This window comes from Styela clava, chromosome 10 (assembly GCF_964204865.1).
Source record: "Styela clava chromosome 10, kaStyClav1.hap1.2, whole genome shotgun sequence".
NCBI classification, from domain to species: Eukaryota; Metazoa; Chordata; class Ascidiacea; order Stolidobranchia; family Styelidae; genus Styela; species Styela clava.
Window position 1 is genome coordinate 12070403 of NC_135259.1, and position 17035 is coordinate 12087437.

The 17035-nt window shown below is 33.4% G+C and overlaps 1 protein-coding gene across 10 annotated transcripts in view; it reads right to left on the reverse strand.

Annotated features, from left to right (window-relative positions):
- The window catches only part of LOC120337253 (unconventional myosin-VI-like), a 50809-nt gene that overhangs the window by 6394 nt on the left and 27380 nt on the right, over window positions 1-17035 (reverse strand). For 2 of the 10 annotated variants that reach the window (XM_078116714.1, XM_078116712.1), the window contains exons 27-31: window positions 15427-15509; window positions 14550-14693; window positions 14169-14384; window positions 13780-13874; window positions 11198-13268 (exon numbers count right to left, since the gene is read on the reverse strand). The exons of 4 other annotated variants lie outside the window; for them this stretch is intronic. In XM_078116714.1, coding sequence (XP_077972840.1) covers window positions 13161-13268; window positions 13780-13874; window positions 14169-14384; window positions 14550-14693; window positions 15427-15509 — 646 coding nt within the window. In that variant the 3' untranslated portion in view covers window positions 11198-13160. Of the gene's footprint in view, window positions 1-11196; window positions 13269-13779; window positions 13875-14168; window positions 14385-14549; window positions 14694-15426; window positions 15510-17035 lie in introns of those variants that run through there. 4 more of the 10 variants (XR_013478035.1, XR_013478034.1, XM_039404982.2 and 1 more) reach the window with 3 other exon arrangements.

The window sequence follows — 17035 nt, forward strand, 5'->3', positions numbered from 1 at the left end:
ATCATTAAAACAATTAAAAAGAGGATATAACAAACGAGATCTGAAGTAGGTCAATCAAGTTCATGCCCATTTGTTAGCTAATACTACTGAAAGAAATCAATAATCATCGAGCCTGACAATTCTTGGATAGTATTAGCAGTTAGTAACATAGTCAGATTAAAACATTATACATTTAGTTAGTATTAGAAATATTTGAAAACCTGTACCTTTTCTATTTTGTATATTACCGTAAATTTAGATCATGGATTTTAGTTTTCAATTTAAATTGAAAGGAAGCAGATTTAGAAGTTGAAAAATTGTGTTTATATTTTATGCCCTGATGAAATTTCAAAATGCAGTTGAAAAAATGGGTATTATAGTTTTGAAGATGAAACGTCTTCGAGTGAAATCATTTTTCAATTCAGAAAGTTAAAAATTTGCCAGTTCCTTTAAAAATGAACATTTTGATTTTGGGACAAATATAACAATGTACAATAGGCTTATAATATGATTTTGATTCAAAATGTATGTCATTATTAGAATCAATTTGCAGGTAAAATGAATGAAAAGATTTTCAATATAAAAAAACCGATTGCAAAGAGAATTAAAAATAGGTTAAAATAGAAAGTTTTACATCAAGTTAATCAAACAACAAACAAAATCATATCTTTATAGAAAATCAAGCGCATGCTTCATTTTAATATCATATGAAATCAAATGATATTTATTTCTGCATTACTATCATGCAACATAAACACAAATACAAAAAATTCATACTTTGCTCATGGTTCATCCCTGCAATTAAGAGTTATTTTAATAAAAACTCGATTAATAGAATACTAAAATATAATATCTTCATATTTATGAATATTCCTCATAGCATAGAATATAGTCCATGGCTATACGTGACGAAGCGCTACCATAATTGAAACCACCAAAATTTTTAACACTATAAAATTTCTGATTTAACATAGTCTGTTACATCAAGGTTGAGATGGAGGATATAGAGCAGGGGTAGGCAAGGTTTTGGGGGGTCAAAAATTATGCCCCTCTAGACTGGCGCGACATTATATACTGTTTATGCACCTGGCAGGAAAAAAGGGATGTCTAAGATGAATCGGATATTTAAACATGATCGAAATTTTGCAAAAGAAAAAAATAAATTCAGATTCAGATAAAAGTCTGAAAGCTGTAAATAACAAAGAAGCATGATATCTGATATCACTGGATAGGACATTTAATAAGCAGGATTTTTTTAATGCAATTTTTACGGCATTTACAGTGAGACATAAAGCTAGCCACGCACACTCACTCAGAAGTGAGGAAGACCATCTAGGAGGTGTTCGAAGCGTCAACTGAAATTGAAAACTGAACTTATTCGAAATTATACCAACTTTACAAGCAAAATTGTGAATGTACTACTATACCCTTGTATTTAATTGAAATCACCCTGAGCGTTGGATTTTATTCGTTACCAAACAGGACAATGAAATATGAGAATTTGAAAAAATTACTTTTTTGTTTTGAATTGTTCAAATTTTATGTGATCCCTAAATACTTACCGTATATGATAAAATAAATACCGCGTCATACACTTTAATACTAAATTGTGAAATACACAAAATAGATATGAAAAAACATTAAATTATTACTAATGTGGATGCGCCGAAAATACACAGTCCAGACCAAAGTGACGATATGTTATAGTCACTTTGGTCCAGACCGTGGCCATTGCAATTTATGCGCCGCACTCAGTAGGGCGCATTAATCAATGGTGTAAAATAAATTTAACGACTATTACTGTAAATATAATCAACTACGTCAGGGTGTTTATTTTCTGCGAGCAAAACTCGTAAAATAACATATATTGACAAATTCACAATTATTATTGCAAAATCTAATTTTCAGTTATTAACGTTATATATACCACGTGTAGGAACTTTAATTTATAGTCGACTAAAATACTGCCGACACCCGGCCAAACGTGTGTCGAACCAATGACATTAAACAACATGATAGGCAACTCTGACGTCACTCCATAAGACTACAGGCAAAACATTGTATTTCATGATACGCTCCAATGCACATATTTCTCGTCGCCTTTCGCGTCCGTTTTCCGCTCGCTTTTGCTACTCGGCATCTTTTTTACGTGTAGTACCTGCCTTTTTGCGCCTGTAACGAAACAAAATAATCTCTATATCTAAGAAGTTTTGCTTACTTGGAAAGCTGGAATAACAGGCAAGCTGTAAAGAGCAATTCTGGACATCATAGACGTTTTTTTTTATCAGAGAAGATTACAAACGCGATAGCGGAAAGATTTGTGTGGAACATTTTGCAGATAATGACAAAGTTCAAAGTTAGTAATTTTAATGTTTGCGCTTAATCATTGAAATTTCATTTAAAGAGGGTGTCATACAAAACTGTGCTGCGATACAATTCCATAACACAAAGTTTGCACCTATCGAATTTGCTTTTGTAGGTGAATTTATTAGACATATTACATATTCAGTTAATCGTAGGTAACATTGCTGGTACATAATGCATCGTAGATAGGTTTGTTTAAATTTAGGAATTTAGCTTATAGCCCACTAATTAATATTATCTTCTATGCAGGAGGTTGTAGGGCTGAATTCAACTTGCAGCCTTACCGATCACCTGACGATGCTCATTTAGTTTGGCTCGAGCAAGTGTTCTTGAAATGCTTGTGTGAATGGAAACTACCTATATTTTTTGCCTTCCTCCGATTTTAGACAAATTTATTCTGAGGGATTTCGCATATAATTCTCACTGATTGTTGGCTGTTTATAATTCCTATTGATTGTGAATTCTGATTATAACAATGAGTTGAAAATTTTTTTACCTAATTTACTGGCACCTTTTTCTTGTCAATACTCCAAGCTGAGGTAATAAACATGACAATACATTTATGTCATCTGGAAGCAAAATATGCACACAAATTAATAGTTTGGCACATTGAGATAATACATCATGACAGAAAATACAAGTTAAAGATATGTATGACCATCACATGGTAATTAAAATTAAAAAAAATTAATAGGGGCTGTGGAGTATGGAAAGTCCAAGACAAAGAAAAGAACAAATGTTCATAGCTCATGAACTCTCAATTTTGCCTCCATTGCTTTGTGAAGGCCAATATATTTCGAGTGGCTGAATTGGTTTACCTTTATGATAACAACGATTTTGTATTTAATATAGCGAGATTATTTCAATTTAATTGAAGTGATATAATTTCCCAAAGCAATGCTTGAATCGTCTAGAATAGATCAGTGGTGTCAAACTCATGGGTTTTCGAGAGCCGCATTGCATTTTGAAAATTGTAAAAAGAGCCGCAAACAGTTTTTGATGATGTATACTTAAAAGATATTTTTTAGATAGTTTTAGTTTGTGACATATATTGTGATGCAACTAAACAGTTGGATTAAGTTTTATTATTTTCTTCAATTTCAAATGCAATTACATATTAATATTTGCATTCCACTATTATTGCAACATTTGCAAGTTACAGTATTTATTATGAAAAATCGTAAAATTCTATGTACAACCATCAAAATCATTTTTGAACAAGCTTTGAATAAGGAAAGAATGATACATACACTAAAAATAACTTAATCTAAATATATGAACCTAAAATTAACAAAAATACTACAGTATAAACTCAATGTTTTAATAATTACATTCGTCCTGGCGTTTGGCATCTTTTTTGTGTCACCAGCATACTAAGGCCAGTCTGAAATGATTTTATAGTACCAACTCTAACTAATGAGGCCGCATGATCATGGGTTTATCTGGATCTTTACGAATGTTTAATTAATTCCAGTAATGCAAAAAAGTTACTTTTATCATTTCATGTATAGATCAATAAAAAAACAAATGACAGATTTTTTCGACAAGACATTTCGCACTACATTGCGTGGCATAGGATTGCTTGAATTATTATTGATATTGATTTTTAGTAACTAAGTCGTTGTATAATTGTATTAATATACAAACACATGGAAATTTTCTGTTCGAAGTTGGTCCTCGAATTTGTCATATTGACTGCTGAGCTTATTGTGTTTTTTGATTGTATTGATGGAAATATGACAAATTAAACAATGTGCTTCAGAATTTTGTAAAGAGCAGAAATGTTACAACTCCCATTTTCTTCGAAAATGCCACCTTCTTCGTGTACTTTGCGTTTAATTTAATTACTCAAGTGTTTTATTCAAGTATTCTTTTGCTAGCTTGATGTGTATTCTTAATTGGGTCAAAATGTGGACAAAAAAAATTAATATTCCAAAACTACTTTAAGTAAATTGTTTTCTGTGTGAATAATCAATTTCACTTTAGAAGGTTTAAAAAATCTATTACATTTAGATAAAAAAAAAACTTCCAAAATACTATTACAATTATTGTTAAGCGTTCGAGGGCCGCACTGGAAGTTCTCTGGGGCCGCGAGTTTGAGATCCCTGGTCTAGATTGAAGTTGTTCAAAAAATATATGATAGTATTTTATCATGAATGATGATTATACCCCTTCCGGAATTTCTTCTATAGTACTTCCAAAAGTTGATGAACCAAATATAACAAAGGTGCAGTGAGGTACCCGCAATCCTCATTTCCAAAGCTGTTTTAAGTATGTCTGGCGTGTTTTGTGCCTTTTTACAAATAAGACCGCTTATGCAATCTTACGCTTTGGAATTTTTAGTTATTTTCCTAAGCCCTGCAGGATGTGGGGGCCATACACAACTCTACCGGATGGTCAAATGTCTTTGCATGCCTCCATAGGTTGTTTTTCTATTGCAATTTTCAATTGCATTATATTTCTTGGAATCACACTGTCACTGATATGTCGCCAGACTTCTGATATCTCCCCGTCTGCTATAGTTGTCCTGTGAATAAATAATAGGAAATTGAGTTTAGACGAATAGTTGAAAGTTTTGCTTTATGTCGGCTTAATTTCTTGATTGATATACTTACTATTTCTGCTATTGCCTCTTGTGCTGCAAGAGTCTCACAATGCTTAGACAGGTTTGTCCACAACTTTCACATCTGAAGAAAGAGAGGAGATTTATTAATTTTCGTTAAGAATAAATAAAGCAGTCTATATGATTCAGAATGGAAAAGCTAATAAATCCAATATCTCATGTTTTATTTAAAAAATATTTTACTGAATTTTGGAAAATAAACCAACTAATAAAAGGGTTTAGTCAGAAAATTACAAGCATTCGTGGCTCCAAATACTTGAGAAATCAGACTATACAATATAGACCGGTATGAGTGAAATGTTAGTTGAACTTGTTAACACTTTGATTCAATACGCAAATGAAAGTGAATGCGTAATAGTATGTTACAATGAGCAGCAATCAACAATGAGTATATATCCTCACTGATTAAAAAAATCTAACTGAAGGTGCATGAACTATTTGAAACCATAAGGAGTAAGTAAATATGTAATTTCGGCAAATGGGCAACTACGTACCGTACTGAATTAATAACTTCGTAGTATTTGACAAAGGCTGGCTTTCCCATATGTACTTAACAGTGCGATGCCCGGGTGTGATATACAACAATAGTATTCACCTTACCTTTTACCGATTTCTTTTTACCCCAACTTTCAAAAATATCATTAAAATCGACAACAACTGTCAAAGCAGGCACGAACACCATTCGTGCTACGCCTTGAAAGCAGCACACATCCGCTCGTTTTCGTCTCGTCAAGTATGTGCATTGGAGCGTGCTATCGAATACGATCTTCGGACAAAAATGCCGGAGTTGCGCATCATGTTGTTTAATGTCATTGGTCGAACTTGGACGATAGGAACGGATTCATCGGCGACTTGAATTCCGAAAAATATGTACCGCTTTCGCGATTCTTTGCGAGAAAACACAAGTATAATCAAACGAGAGATATTTCGTCAACGCTCGTCACTGATTAATGAATCTGAAATACAAAAGTTAATCGCACGGCGCCGAAGAGATGGTAACCGAATCGTGTTATTGAATACTTTTGGATTCGAATACTCAGAGATTTGAATCCTCCGGATTCGGTATTCTATATTGCCATCCCTGGTCAAAGCTCAATAAAAAAAAACTCAATATTTTTATGGTTATTGTATTTTATAAAAATAACATAAAACGATGGTTTGTTCATGAAACAATAATACTGAAGCTACTTGATCCATACATTAGGTACACCAACTTATAAGGCGTACTGCGTACGGTCAAATTTCGAGAGAAATAAGGGCTTAAAGTTCGCCTTATGGTCATTAAGACACGGTAATTGATTGATTATTTTCATAAATCAATTTGACTTATATTACCTTTTATCTTCTTCGATTCTCTTTCGTTCCATTTCCGTAGCAATTTGTGCCTGTTTTATATTTACAACGTAAACGCAGTGTTTTTTTGTTTTTTTTGTATGGACTACAAAGTAATACAAGGCGACTTAGGCCTTGTTGCAATGAACAAATTTTTATGAATGTAAATTTCGTTAATCAAACATTTCATTTCGGAATAAACAATGATGGTTGATTTTAAAAATTTGCTTTTAAAACTGATTTTTAGAATTCTTATACAAATGGCCTTTCTGATAAATGTCAGGTCAATGTGGTTCAGTATCAATTTGTTATGATTTTAAGGAGAAATGCGCTCAAGAGAAACATAGCATATTTATGTTTATTGATGAATAAATACTTTGCAATGGTATAATATTGCTGTTCTAAATAAATACTTATATTACAAGATATTTTAGAACGTACTACACATTTTGATTAGTCGAACAAAATCGATCGAAACCATAAGTACAACCCCAAGATAGTTGTGGTTTGTCAAAATCTAAAAGTACAAGGAAAATATTCAACGAGGCGAGCTATTCCATATTGCAACCTTTTTTTTCAAATAGAACCAAGACGTATTTCCTGAAATGCTTCAAACCGATTCTAAAACTTACATTCATAATTATGACCTTGGTGCTGTTGACCCTATTCCTTACTACCTAAATATTACTAACCTAGTCCAGTTTTGACATAAGCTAGTGTGTATTTATTCAATACAACAGAACAAACATTTATTGTTTAAATTGGACCAATTCTGAAAAGTCTTCAAACAAAAGACGTAACATTAAAACTGTTGGTTTCAAATCATGTGTCTTCGAAAAACATGGGGGATTGATCTAAACATTAACTTGTTAAATCAGATAGATTTATTGTCACTATCTTTGGAAATTTGAAAGCATTTCTGGGTACTGAAAAAATTTGATTGTCAATTAAAAGAGTGAATACAAACTATCTACCAACTAACTCTAGGTAGTATCTCATTTTTATATGGTAAACTTATACTATATTTAGTTTGATCATTATTGAAATTTAACAGAATGGAAAACTTTCGTATATGTGAATATTGATTCTAGGTGCTCATCAAATTTCCTGTACCACGGGTAGTTCAAATTCCAATCAAAATATTGTTTCAATAATACGAAATGACAAAAAACGGCATATCGACGTAAACAAAGTCTGTTATCGGCCTTTACTTTTTCTCTCGTTCTTGTTTGTTTATCATTTCGAATCATTGCCAGTCGGCTGTTTACAATTTACTTCGTGTTAGTTTGCCGTTATAGTAGTGTTAATTTATATGTCGCGTTGAAGTGGGTTGTTTTCTTGTCTTGTCTTTACGTGATAGGGTTTGATTCGTTTTGCATAATTTAATGTTGCTATTGTTTGCATATTCTAGAATTAAGTATGTAGTTAACCTGCCTGTTGGGTTGGTCGTAAACTTTAGCAACCCTCTACAATTGATCTTTCGTATTCTACAATGATCATTTCGACCTCGACAGTTGATCGTTGCGTCTCAACAATGATCATTTGACCTCAACATTACTTGATTTGGACCTCTACATTCTACAATACTGTGATCATTTGTGTCTCTACAATACTGGAATTATTTCAGTATTTGTTCTTATCATCACACAATTTCGTCGTTCATTTATTCGTCTATATCGTACTTGTGCACGTAGACTGGTATTTTATCGACTGCAATATATTTCGTTCATATTCAAAGTTGGGGAGTTGTTAATTATTATCGAGAAACCTGGCAGGTTATACATAAAAGGAAGTTAATAGCGCGAAGTGTCACCGCCCAACACGTTATAGGCTTCTTGTAGAGCCTCACCATAAGCACTAAGTCGCTTATAATCTACAAGACCATAACAATTATTTTTCCACTCGCTCATTGAGATTATCTGTACCTAAACTTGAGTGTAAATGGGCATGTCCATATCGTCAGTAAATATATGGGGTGAAAAGGCTTATGTCCATCATATTGGAAATTAGGCCTGTTCTCAACTTCTGAAAATTATTATATTCCAAAGTCCAGCTAAAATTTTTAATATTGAGAAATTCAGGATTTCAAGACCACCATATTGTAGAATGTAGAGCATGGCTCAAGACCCCAAAGAAAAAAGTGAGTTTCCCGAAATGTGACTTAGGCCCCTTCTGTTCTTATCCGACGATATGTAAACGAAAATGCATTGAATCAATTTTGCGCCCAGTATTGTTGTCCCCTCCAACTTATTAGAAGTGTCTTTTTTTGAGGAATTCGATGGTGAAGTTTCAGATTGCGCTTCCTTTTGGTTTATTGCGCAGTGCCAAATTGCCGATATGGAGGCCGAGACTGTGACGTTATATGGTATTCTCCGTTACTATGGATGATTCCTCGATGCTTGATCCCAGTGAAACTCTCCCCTTAAAAATAAATATTGTTTTTTAAATTAAAACATTCAACCACATGCCTCGTGCCTGATATGTACAAATAAATTGCTAGAATCCTGGGCTCCAAAGGATGGGGCTTTCATCCCCATCAAGTCCATGCATCTGAAAAATTACTGGCAACTAACTAGTAACCGGACGAAAGGCCATGATTCGCCATGTGATTTCCTTTCCCCCAGGATAAATATGTAAACCCTATAGCAGTGATTTTCAACCGGTGTTCCGCGAGAGACCTCCAGGTGTTCCGCGAAAAATTGCTTTTTCGAAGTATTATGACGTCATTCAAATAATATAAATAGAGTCGATTTGAAAACGGCGAGTCAGAATTTTGGAAAGTCGGTATAAAAAACTTGTAACCAGATAAGAAATGACAGGCCATATTCCCTTTTAATAGACTTTATCCCAGCGTGTATTTTTAGTGATCCATTCCATTCTTGACCATATAATGTTTCGAAAATGTGAACATTATACTCGACCATGAATGGAGTCATCATCGGAGTTGATTACATTCGTTGCATTTTGAAGCTTTTCTCGAAGTAATAATTAGGCCGTGGCATCATCAAAATCGTCAAGTGAAGTGTTAAATTTGCAAATTCCGTAAATAAAATTGTGAATTTGTAGTTAACGATTTTAGCTATGACAATGGTCGCGGTATTGTTTTGTTGGAATAGAAAACGTTAACACTCGAGATGATTAATTCTAATCAGCGTCTAATCAGCACAAAATAAATTGGGCAAAAATTGTTCACAATTTTTTTTGCATCAGGTCGCACATGTAAGATATCGTTAAAGAAGTGCTCTTCATCGTCATCTCGCTTAATGACCACGTAGAAATGCCTTTGTTTCAGCTTTTGAATCAACATTCAGGATTCACGCAATCACAGATTTATCTAATCACAGTATCTAATTGATTTATTCCGGAAATAACACTGACACCAGCCTGGTGCATAAGAAACTCAATTATCGTCTTAATAAATGTGTGCATCCCGTTGTCGATAATGATAATATTATTCGCTAAACTGGGACGTTTAATTTGCAAACGGCGATAAGTTAGATCTAAGCCAGCGCAAAAGATAAAAATCAGAAGAAAATTAAGTTGGAATTTAAAATAACTCCTTAATGTCATTAACATCTCTCGCCGATGTGAACGCATATAGTTATGCCAAAATATGAAACTTCGATCTCCGCCGATCGACAAGAATTAATACTTGCGCACAAGAACAAAGGCGGTGATAAGAAAACGTTCAGGGGGCGAAAAAAGTAGCGATTATGACGGAATTAAACAGTAAAAATCGCTTTGCTGCCAATTTTCAATGTTTCTATTAATTTCCAAATCGACCTCCAACTTTCTGGACTCCTGTTGCGTATAAAAAAAAACGCGAGAAATTGAGAGCCGTTGAGAAAGAGCTGCGTGTTTGTCTCTCCTCGATAACAGAATAAAATATTTGAAACTCATCGAAACAAACCCAAATATCACACTAAAATACCATTTCTGTTTCTAGCTACCATAATCATAGTATTCATAAGCAAACTTGCAAAAACATATATTTGTACCGTACTTTAGCTCTTGTAGCTCTGAATCGGAATGTGTCACGTCTTTTCCTGAAGTTGACAAGCTATATTATTGATTTTGTTATTTTATTTTCATGCCGAAATGATCGACGTCAGTTAATTGCATAATATAGTTTATTTCCAAAAATTTCGATTGGTGTTCCGCCACAATTTCAGATTAAAAAAAGTGTTCCGCGGTACATAAAAGGTTGAAAATCACTGCTATAGAATGTAGATGGCGATAAAACGCCATTGCCACATAACATCGCCTGCTGAGCGCATGTTTTGTATAATTTCTAAACACATGAGGATAACAAATCATGCTCAATTCATAACGAGCATTTTCAATATGGCGTTTTTTAAATAACTCTTCATTCTTCCGTATTACTAAAACTTATAACCTAATGAGAGGTCATTAATTTGCACAATTTGAAACCATTGGGTGCTTCTACAATGAATGAAAGACATTTCGAAAAGGTCCAAACTGAGTTTCCACACGCAACCAGTATTGGTTTCCGCTTCTCACTTTACCCTGGAATGCAATTTCTTTATATATAATTTGTATGTTGCAAGTGCTTTTTTAGCATGATGAAAACATAAACTACTGATTACAGTAGCAAGACTGGAAATATATGAACTTAAAAATGATATCTTATTTCCAACACACCTATATAGGAAAACTTAGGGCTTAAAGATCAGAATTTCTAAAACCCCATTTGAACAATTGGGTGTAAAATGAGGCTTGGTAGAGTGTGGCGCAGCTGTACATGTTCAATCTGCTTCTGATAAGATCTTGATTCTAATTTTGAAGGAGAAAACCAGTTTTAGATTCTTCTTCTTTTCGAAGTCATTAAAAACGTTTCATTCTGATGAACAGTGCCAATCTTCATATCAATAACAACACTTAGATATTTAATCATACATTCATTTTTATTATTCACTAACATTTGAAGAAATTTCACCACAAAATCAAAGATAAACAGAAATCAGACGATTTTAAATTGTACTAAAAGCCTACAACAGAGGTTCAAATGCTGGCGAAAAAACAAAACTACAAATTACAGAAAATTCAATACCAATCGAGAAAATATGCATGTAATACGATTATTTTTTCCTAATATTTTAAATTTATGAATAATATTAAAATATTTCCATTTTCATATGGTTATTCAAATGTAGTATGAACTTTGCTATGATTAAAATAAATTGTTACGTCTAATAGATATTATATTTCATAAATGATATATTGGATACCGTAAGCGAGCATAAAGTATTTGAAAAGGGATTCAACCAAGGCAACAGCATAAGGTATAAGAAATTTGTTATTATCAGTACCGTACGAAATTTTGACAATACCGGTACACCTCTTCATCTTCATTATAAATTTTCTTTACAAAAACAAATCATTTTTTCAATCCAATCATTTGATGTGAATTAAATACTAAATACAATATATCAGGATTTTAAATAATACAGTTTTGAATATATACCTACAAGAAATTGGCAATTTGAAAAATCATACATATACAATTAATAAGAGGCAATAAGATTGAAAAGTGCTAAAATCATTGAATAATCAATATATATAATTGATAGTGCTAATTAAAACTAACTAATCACATTAAACAGTCAAGACTAATTGAAGACATACTATACAAAAAGGCGATTAATTTGACGTATCGCAAGACAGAAAAAAACATGAAAGAATCATTTCATCGCCGACCGAAAACCGATTATGTATTTCATGATACGCAGATAAATATTATGTTACTGATATAATACAGTGATCACAATTTTAAAAACATTTTGCATAAAATATGTCACAATGAACAATTTTGCCCAAAATTATACTAATGTTGGCAATAGAATATCTATTGAAGGAAAAGTACGTAGATAATCACGAATGTAAAATATCTGTTAGATGACTATAATAAAGTCACATATGATAGTCCAAGTTGCACTTGGAATTACACTAAAATCATTGCACTATGCTAATTACAGGTTGATTATAGAAGCAGCATGACGATATAAACTTGGCAATGGTTTTATTATTTCACCACCAATGAATAAGACAATATTTGGTGCCAAAATAGCGCAAGATGTACCACACTATAGGGTAAATCTACCTCAAGCTTGTGACAGCGAGGGAGACCATTTTCCGTAACTTAAATAGATAAGACTTGGTAGATCTTAGACTGGGTAGACGACAAATGGAAGATGACCTTCTGCTGTAATAGCATCCAATTTTTTATATCAGAAATAGACAAGAAAATTACCTACTCACAAAACAAAAAATTTAACCAGAAAAATATCCACAATATCATAACTACATCGCATTTTTGACAATTTCGCCATTTTATTGAGCAAAGACATTAGTGTGATAATATTGAACCATCTCTGAATTTATTACACTTGATGCAACGATGAAGTGAATTATATACATATATATATGTATCAGAAAATAGCTGTTCGGATTACATTAACGAGAGAGTGTGTACGTTTTGGGCAATGATGTACCGGTATCATACGATTATAAATATATATACGATTGGAAACAATAAAAAATTTAGTTCATTAAGAATATTTAATTTATTCATGAATAATGACATTCCAAATATGTATTCAAGATTGCCATAATTTTGGACTAAAATGTGTCTATATTCTAATTAAATCATGATCATGGCATTTTAGCAAGAAAAGATTCAATTTAGAACATTTCTCCTAAGAATGAATCGCAAAACCAACGAAAATAGTGTCAAACACAAGGTGCCTAGTTCACTAAAACAACGAAGATACAGTGCACAAAAACTGTAAATTGCCCGATATTTCAATACCTCATATGACATGGTCAATTTGTCTGTTGTGTCTTATCTAGCAGTAGCCTGTTGCATCATAGCAGTGGCATATGTGGGCCTGGCTTGTTTATTTGCTATAGCACGAAGTAAGTACTCTCTTCCTCCACTTGAAACCCATACCTGAATACAACATACAGCATTTAGAAACTGTTCGAGTATGAGAACTTGCAATAATAAATAACAAAATTCAAAAGAGCGGCAGGCGAAAAGAAAATAGCATTTTCTCGGGTTACGAGTTGAACCAGAGTTAACCCGAGGGTGACCGTACATTTGAACCCACGTACATTTGAACCCATGTGTATATCCGCGGGTTCGATCTATATGCGGGTGCTAAAACCCACGGGTTAGGGTTAGTATGGGTTCAAATATCCGCAAAACAAAAAAAATTTCCATAGGTGCAATAGTATGCAGGTGCAGTTGTCGTGGGTTCAAATGTACGGGAACCTAACCCGAGACATATCGTATACCCTTGCACATAAGCATATCTCACATATAAACCGACCCCCTAAAAACGGCCCTAAAACGGTGAATTTATGAAATTCTCATATAGGCAGACCCTTTAAATGGTAACGTGCCGTACAAATTATAGCTGTTGCAATTAAGTTAGCTAGTTTCCAAATTTTTTACTTACTTGTTCAAACTCGTGCTGTAGTATTTCAGCCCCTTTCTTTCTTGCTAATCCAGTTTCTTCAAGAGTTAATTCACATATCTGAATGTCATCCTTGCCTAAAAATAACAATTAAATATAGAAAATCTGTGACTAAAATATCGTTTCTACCGGAGGAATCAATAGAACAACACAACTGAATGTATATGTGAGCAGGACAGACTCTATGTAACAAAAACAAAAACACATATCAGGTATGAATCAATAATGAAAATACACTTTAAATGTCTGTTGGCAGTGAGGTATGCGTACATATGGCCTCACTATTTGGGGGTGACATTAAAAAAACCTCAGTTTTAAACCCAATTTCCGACACCTCTTTAGGGTTTTAGAACATGATAATCTCAACCCACCAGCAACTAGAAGAAGTGGAACTTTATCAGGATGTAATTCCATTTGTCGAGCGATATATGGTCCATCGAAATGTGCGAACCACCATCCTTTTTTACGCATGGTTGCATCTACACCACGATCAGCAGGTCGAATAAACGGAATACGGAAATAACGCTGAGCTTTCATTTCAGCTTGTGGTATCTTTGGAAGAGCTCTCTGCTGGACCCCATGAGCAGCTAGAACAAGACAACACCATTGTTAGACTTACAACCTTCTAATTATCTTACTTATTCACTCTATCAACTTGTTTGATTTGGGAGTAACAGATTAATATAGATTATAACATTACTGGTAAATTAACATGATTGAAAGTAGTATTAACCATCCAATGTCTTTATTACCATGTTGAGTAATTTCAGTCGGTGCTCGTTCCTCTTGTTTATCCTGATTTCCTTGATTTCTTGCTTTATTTGTATTTTTCCACTTATGATAGACTTTTAATCTTCGATGAAACTCAGCACGACATGCTTCCAACAGTGCAACGTCTAGAATAAAAATTTAAAAAAACATAATAACTAGGGATGCTAGAAAGAAACGATAAAACTAGAAAAGTGGTATGAATGTAATCTGCAAGCATAAATTAAGCTTTTTTTCTTCAATTTATCCTGAGAAAGAAAAGCCTATGAGTTTTATTTCAATGGCGAGCTGCAGTCACTAGTCTCAGTTGAATAATCAATATGGATTGGAAATTGCATGGATGTAGGTTGAATAACAAGAGAGCGATGCTCAAATATATGGACACGGAGGCCAAAACAAAGTAGTACGGGTATGCAATCTTACACAGTAAAAGACCGGTACCGCAGTCTTCACGCCTTCACCTGAAAACCAGAACTAATGCAAACACGATACTGCCACAATGATGACGTCTTTGCACACAAATAACAAATCCCACAGAGCTCGCAGAAATTTTTGAAACAAATAAAAGTAATAGCCTTCTGGCGAAATATACAATCTTTAACCACTGAAAATTTCAAATCAATTGGTCCATTAGTATACAAGAAATGCGATTTTTTTACAACAAGAAGAGGAAAAGAAATACTAGCAACAAGATGATTAGTAACAATAATAACAAAACGTTCCATTCCCTTCGTTCCTGAGCAGAGGAAAGATTATTTGAACCTGCGTACTTCATACTGAGTAACCAGATGCAAAATGGAGGCATAATTCTAACGCTTCACGATCACAATTAACATTGCAAAAAAGTATTGCGACATGTACCTGTTGATGTATTAATGGTATCTCTGAGATCAGCATATTTCCATTTTGTCAAGTCAATGTTCTTTCCACTGGAGGATATGACCCTGGTCGAATATAAAAAAAAAATTATTCGACCATAATTGAAATAAACAAAACAGACAAATTTTTTGATCTAAAGAATGCATATTCTTCCATGATTAAATATCATGTAAGATCTCTTCTGACATGTTGGATAGAGTCCTCACATATGGTTTTGACGGTATATTCAAATTGCGAATGAGACATTATCAAGTCCAAAGTAAGTTTTGTATAGCATTCAATAAGTAACCAAGTCCAGTTGATAAAAATTTGGCAAGGTTTCCAGTGCTTTTTGACGGTTTTTCACAGTTTTTGCACATTTAGGCAAGGTTTCTAGTGCTTTTTGTCGGTTCCCATTTCTTTATTTTGGATAATTACATTCTATTCACGTATTTTCAACGTGTTTTTTCAATAAAACATACTTTCGCCTTACTATGTCTTATTTGTAGCTTATTGTTTTTGAGGTGGAGCGCGAGACTTAAAAAGTTTTGAGAACATCTGAGCTAGATGGTGGTTTTTCATACTTCGTAATCAAATTAAGATCTGACGTTACAACAATGGTCATTTAACATTATGAGACGATGCTCATCATGCAGGCATTTTGACTCACAAGGTAAAAAAGGACAAAATGCTATTGATTATTATTAAAATAATCTATAAAATCATTTCATGCAGAGATTAATAAATATTTAATAACATAGATCAGCAGTTCCCAAACTGTGCGTCACAACATAGATATTTTCGATTGTGTTGGAAATATCAAACCAAGGGTGTGCAACATTTTTTTCCCAGTGGGCCATATAACCAACTTCAGACATCTTGTTGGGCCACGAAAAAAAATTACCCGGAAGTTTTTTCCATGTACATAACCAATTAAAAAATTCTCACAATGCAAAAAATTTAATTTATTTAAGATTAGTTGGACACTTAAAATTTTGACATCTTGCATAGTTTGTTAACATCAGCTTTAACAGAAGTTGTAGAACCTTCATCTAACGAAGTACATTAGCAACAACCAGAGCACTGCGAGAAAGGCAAAATGAGAGAATGCCACTTTCACTTTAACTTACAGTAATAAAGGCACCAGGCAAAACAGTGATAAAGTTAACGCAGCTATAAGAGAAAAAAACATTGTGTAAAATTACCCATGTGAGCGCTTTTTCAAACATAAACTGTCAAATTAGGATTTTATGCTTCAAGAGGAAAATCCGAGTGTTGACAAGGGCCACACTATATTTTTTGGGCTTCCTGTTGCCCACCCTTGTATCAAACCATTGAACTAAAGTGGGGTATGGCAGGACATATCTAACATTAAGTTGTAGTATGATCACAAAATAACAATGTAAAATAGGGCTTATAATATGATTTTGATTCAAAATGTATGTCATTATTAGAATCAATTCGCAGGTAAAATGAATGAAAAGATTTTCAATATATAAACCGATTGCACAGAGAATCAAAAATAGATTAAAATAGAAAGTTTTACATCAAGTTAATCAAACAACAAACAAAATCATATCTTTATAGAAAATCAAGCGCATGCTTCATTTTA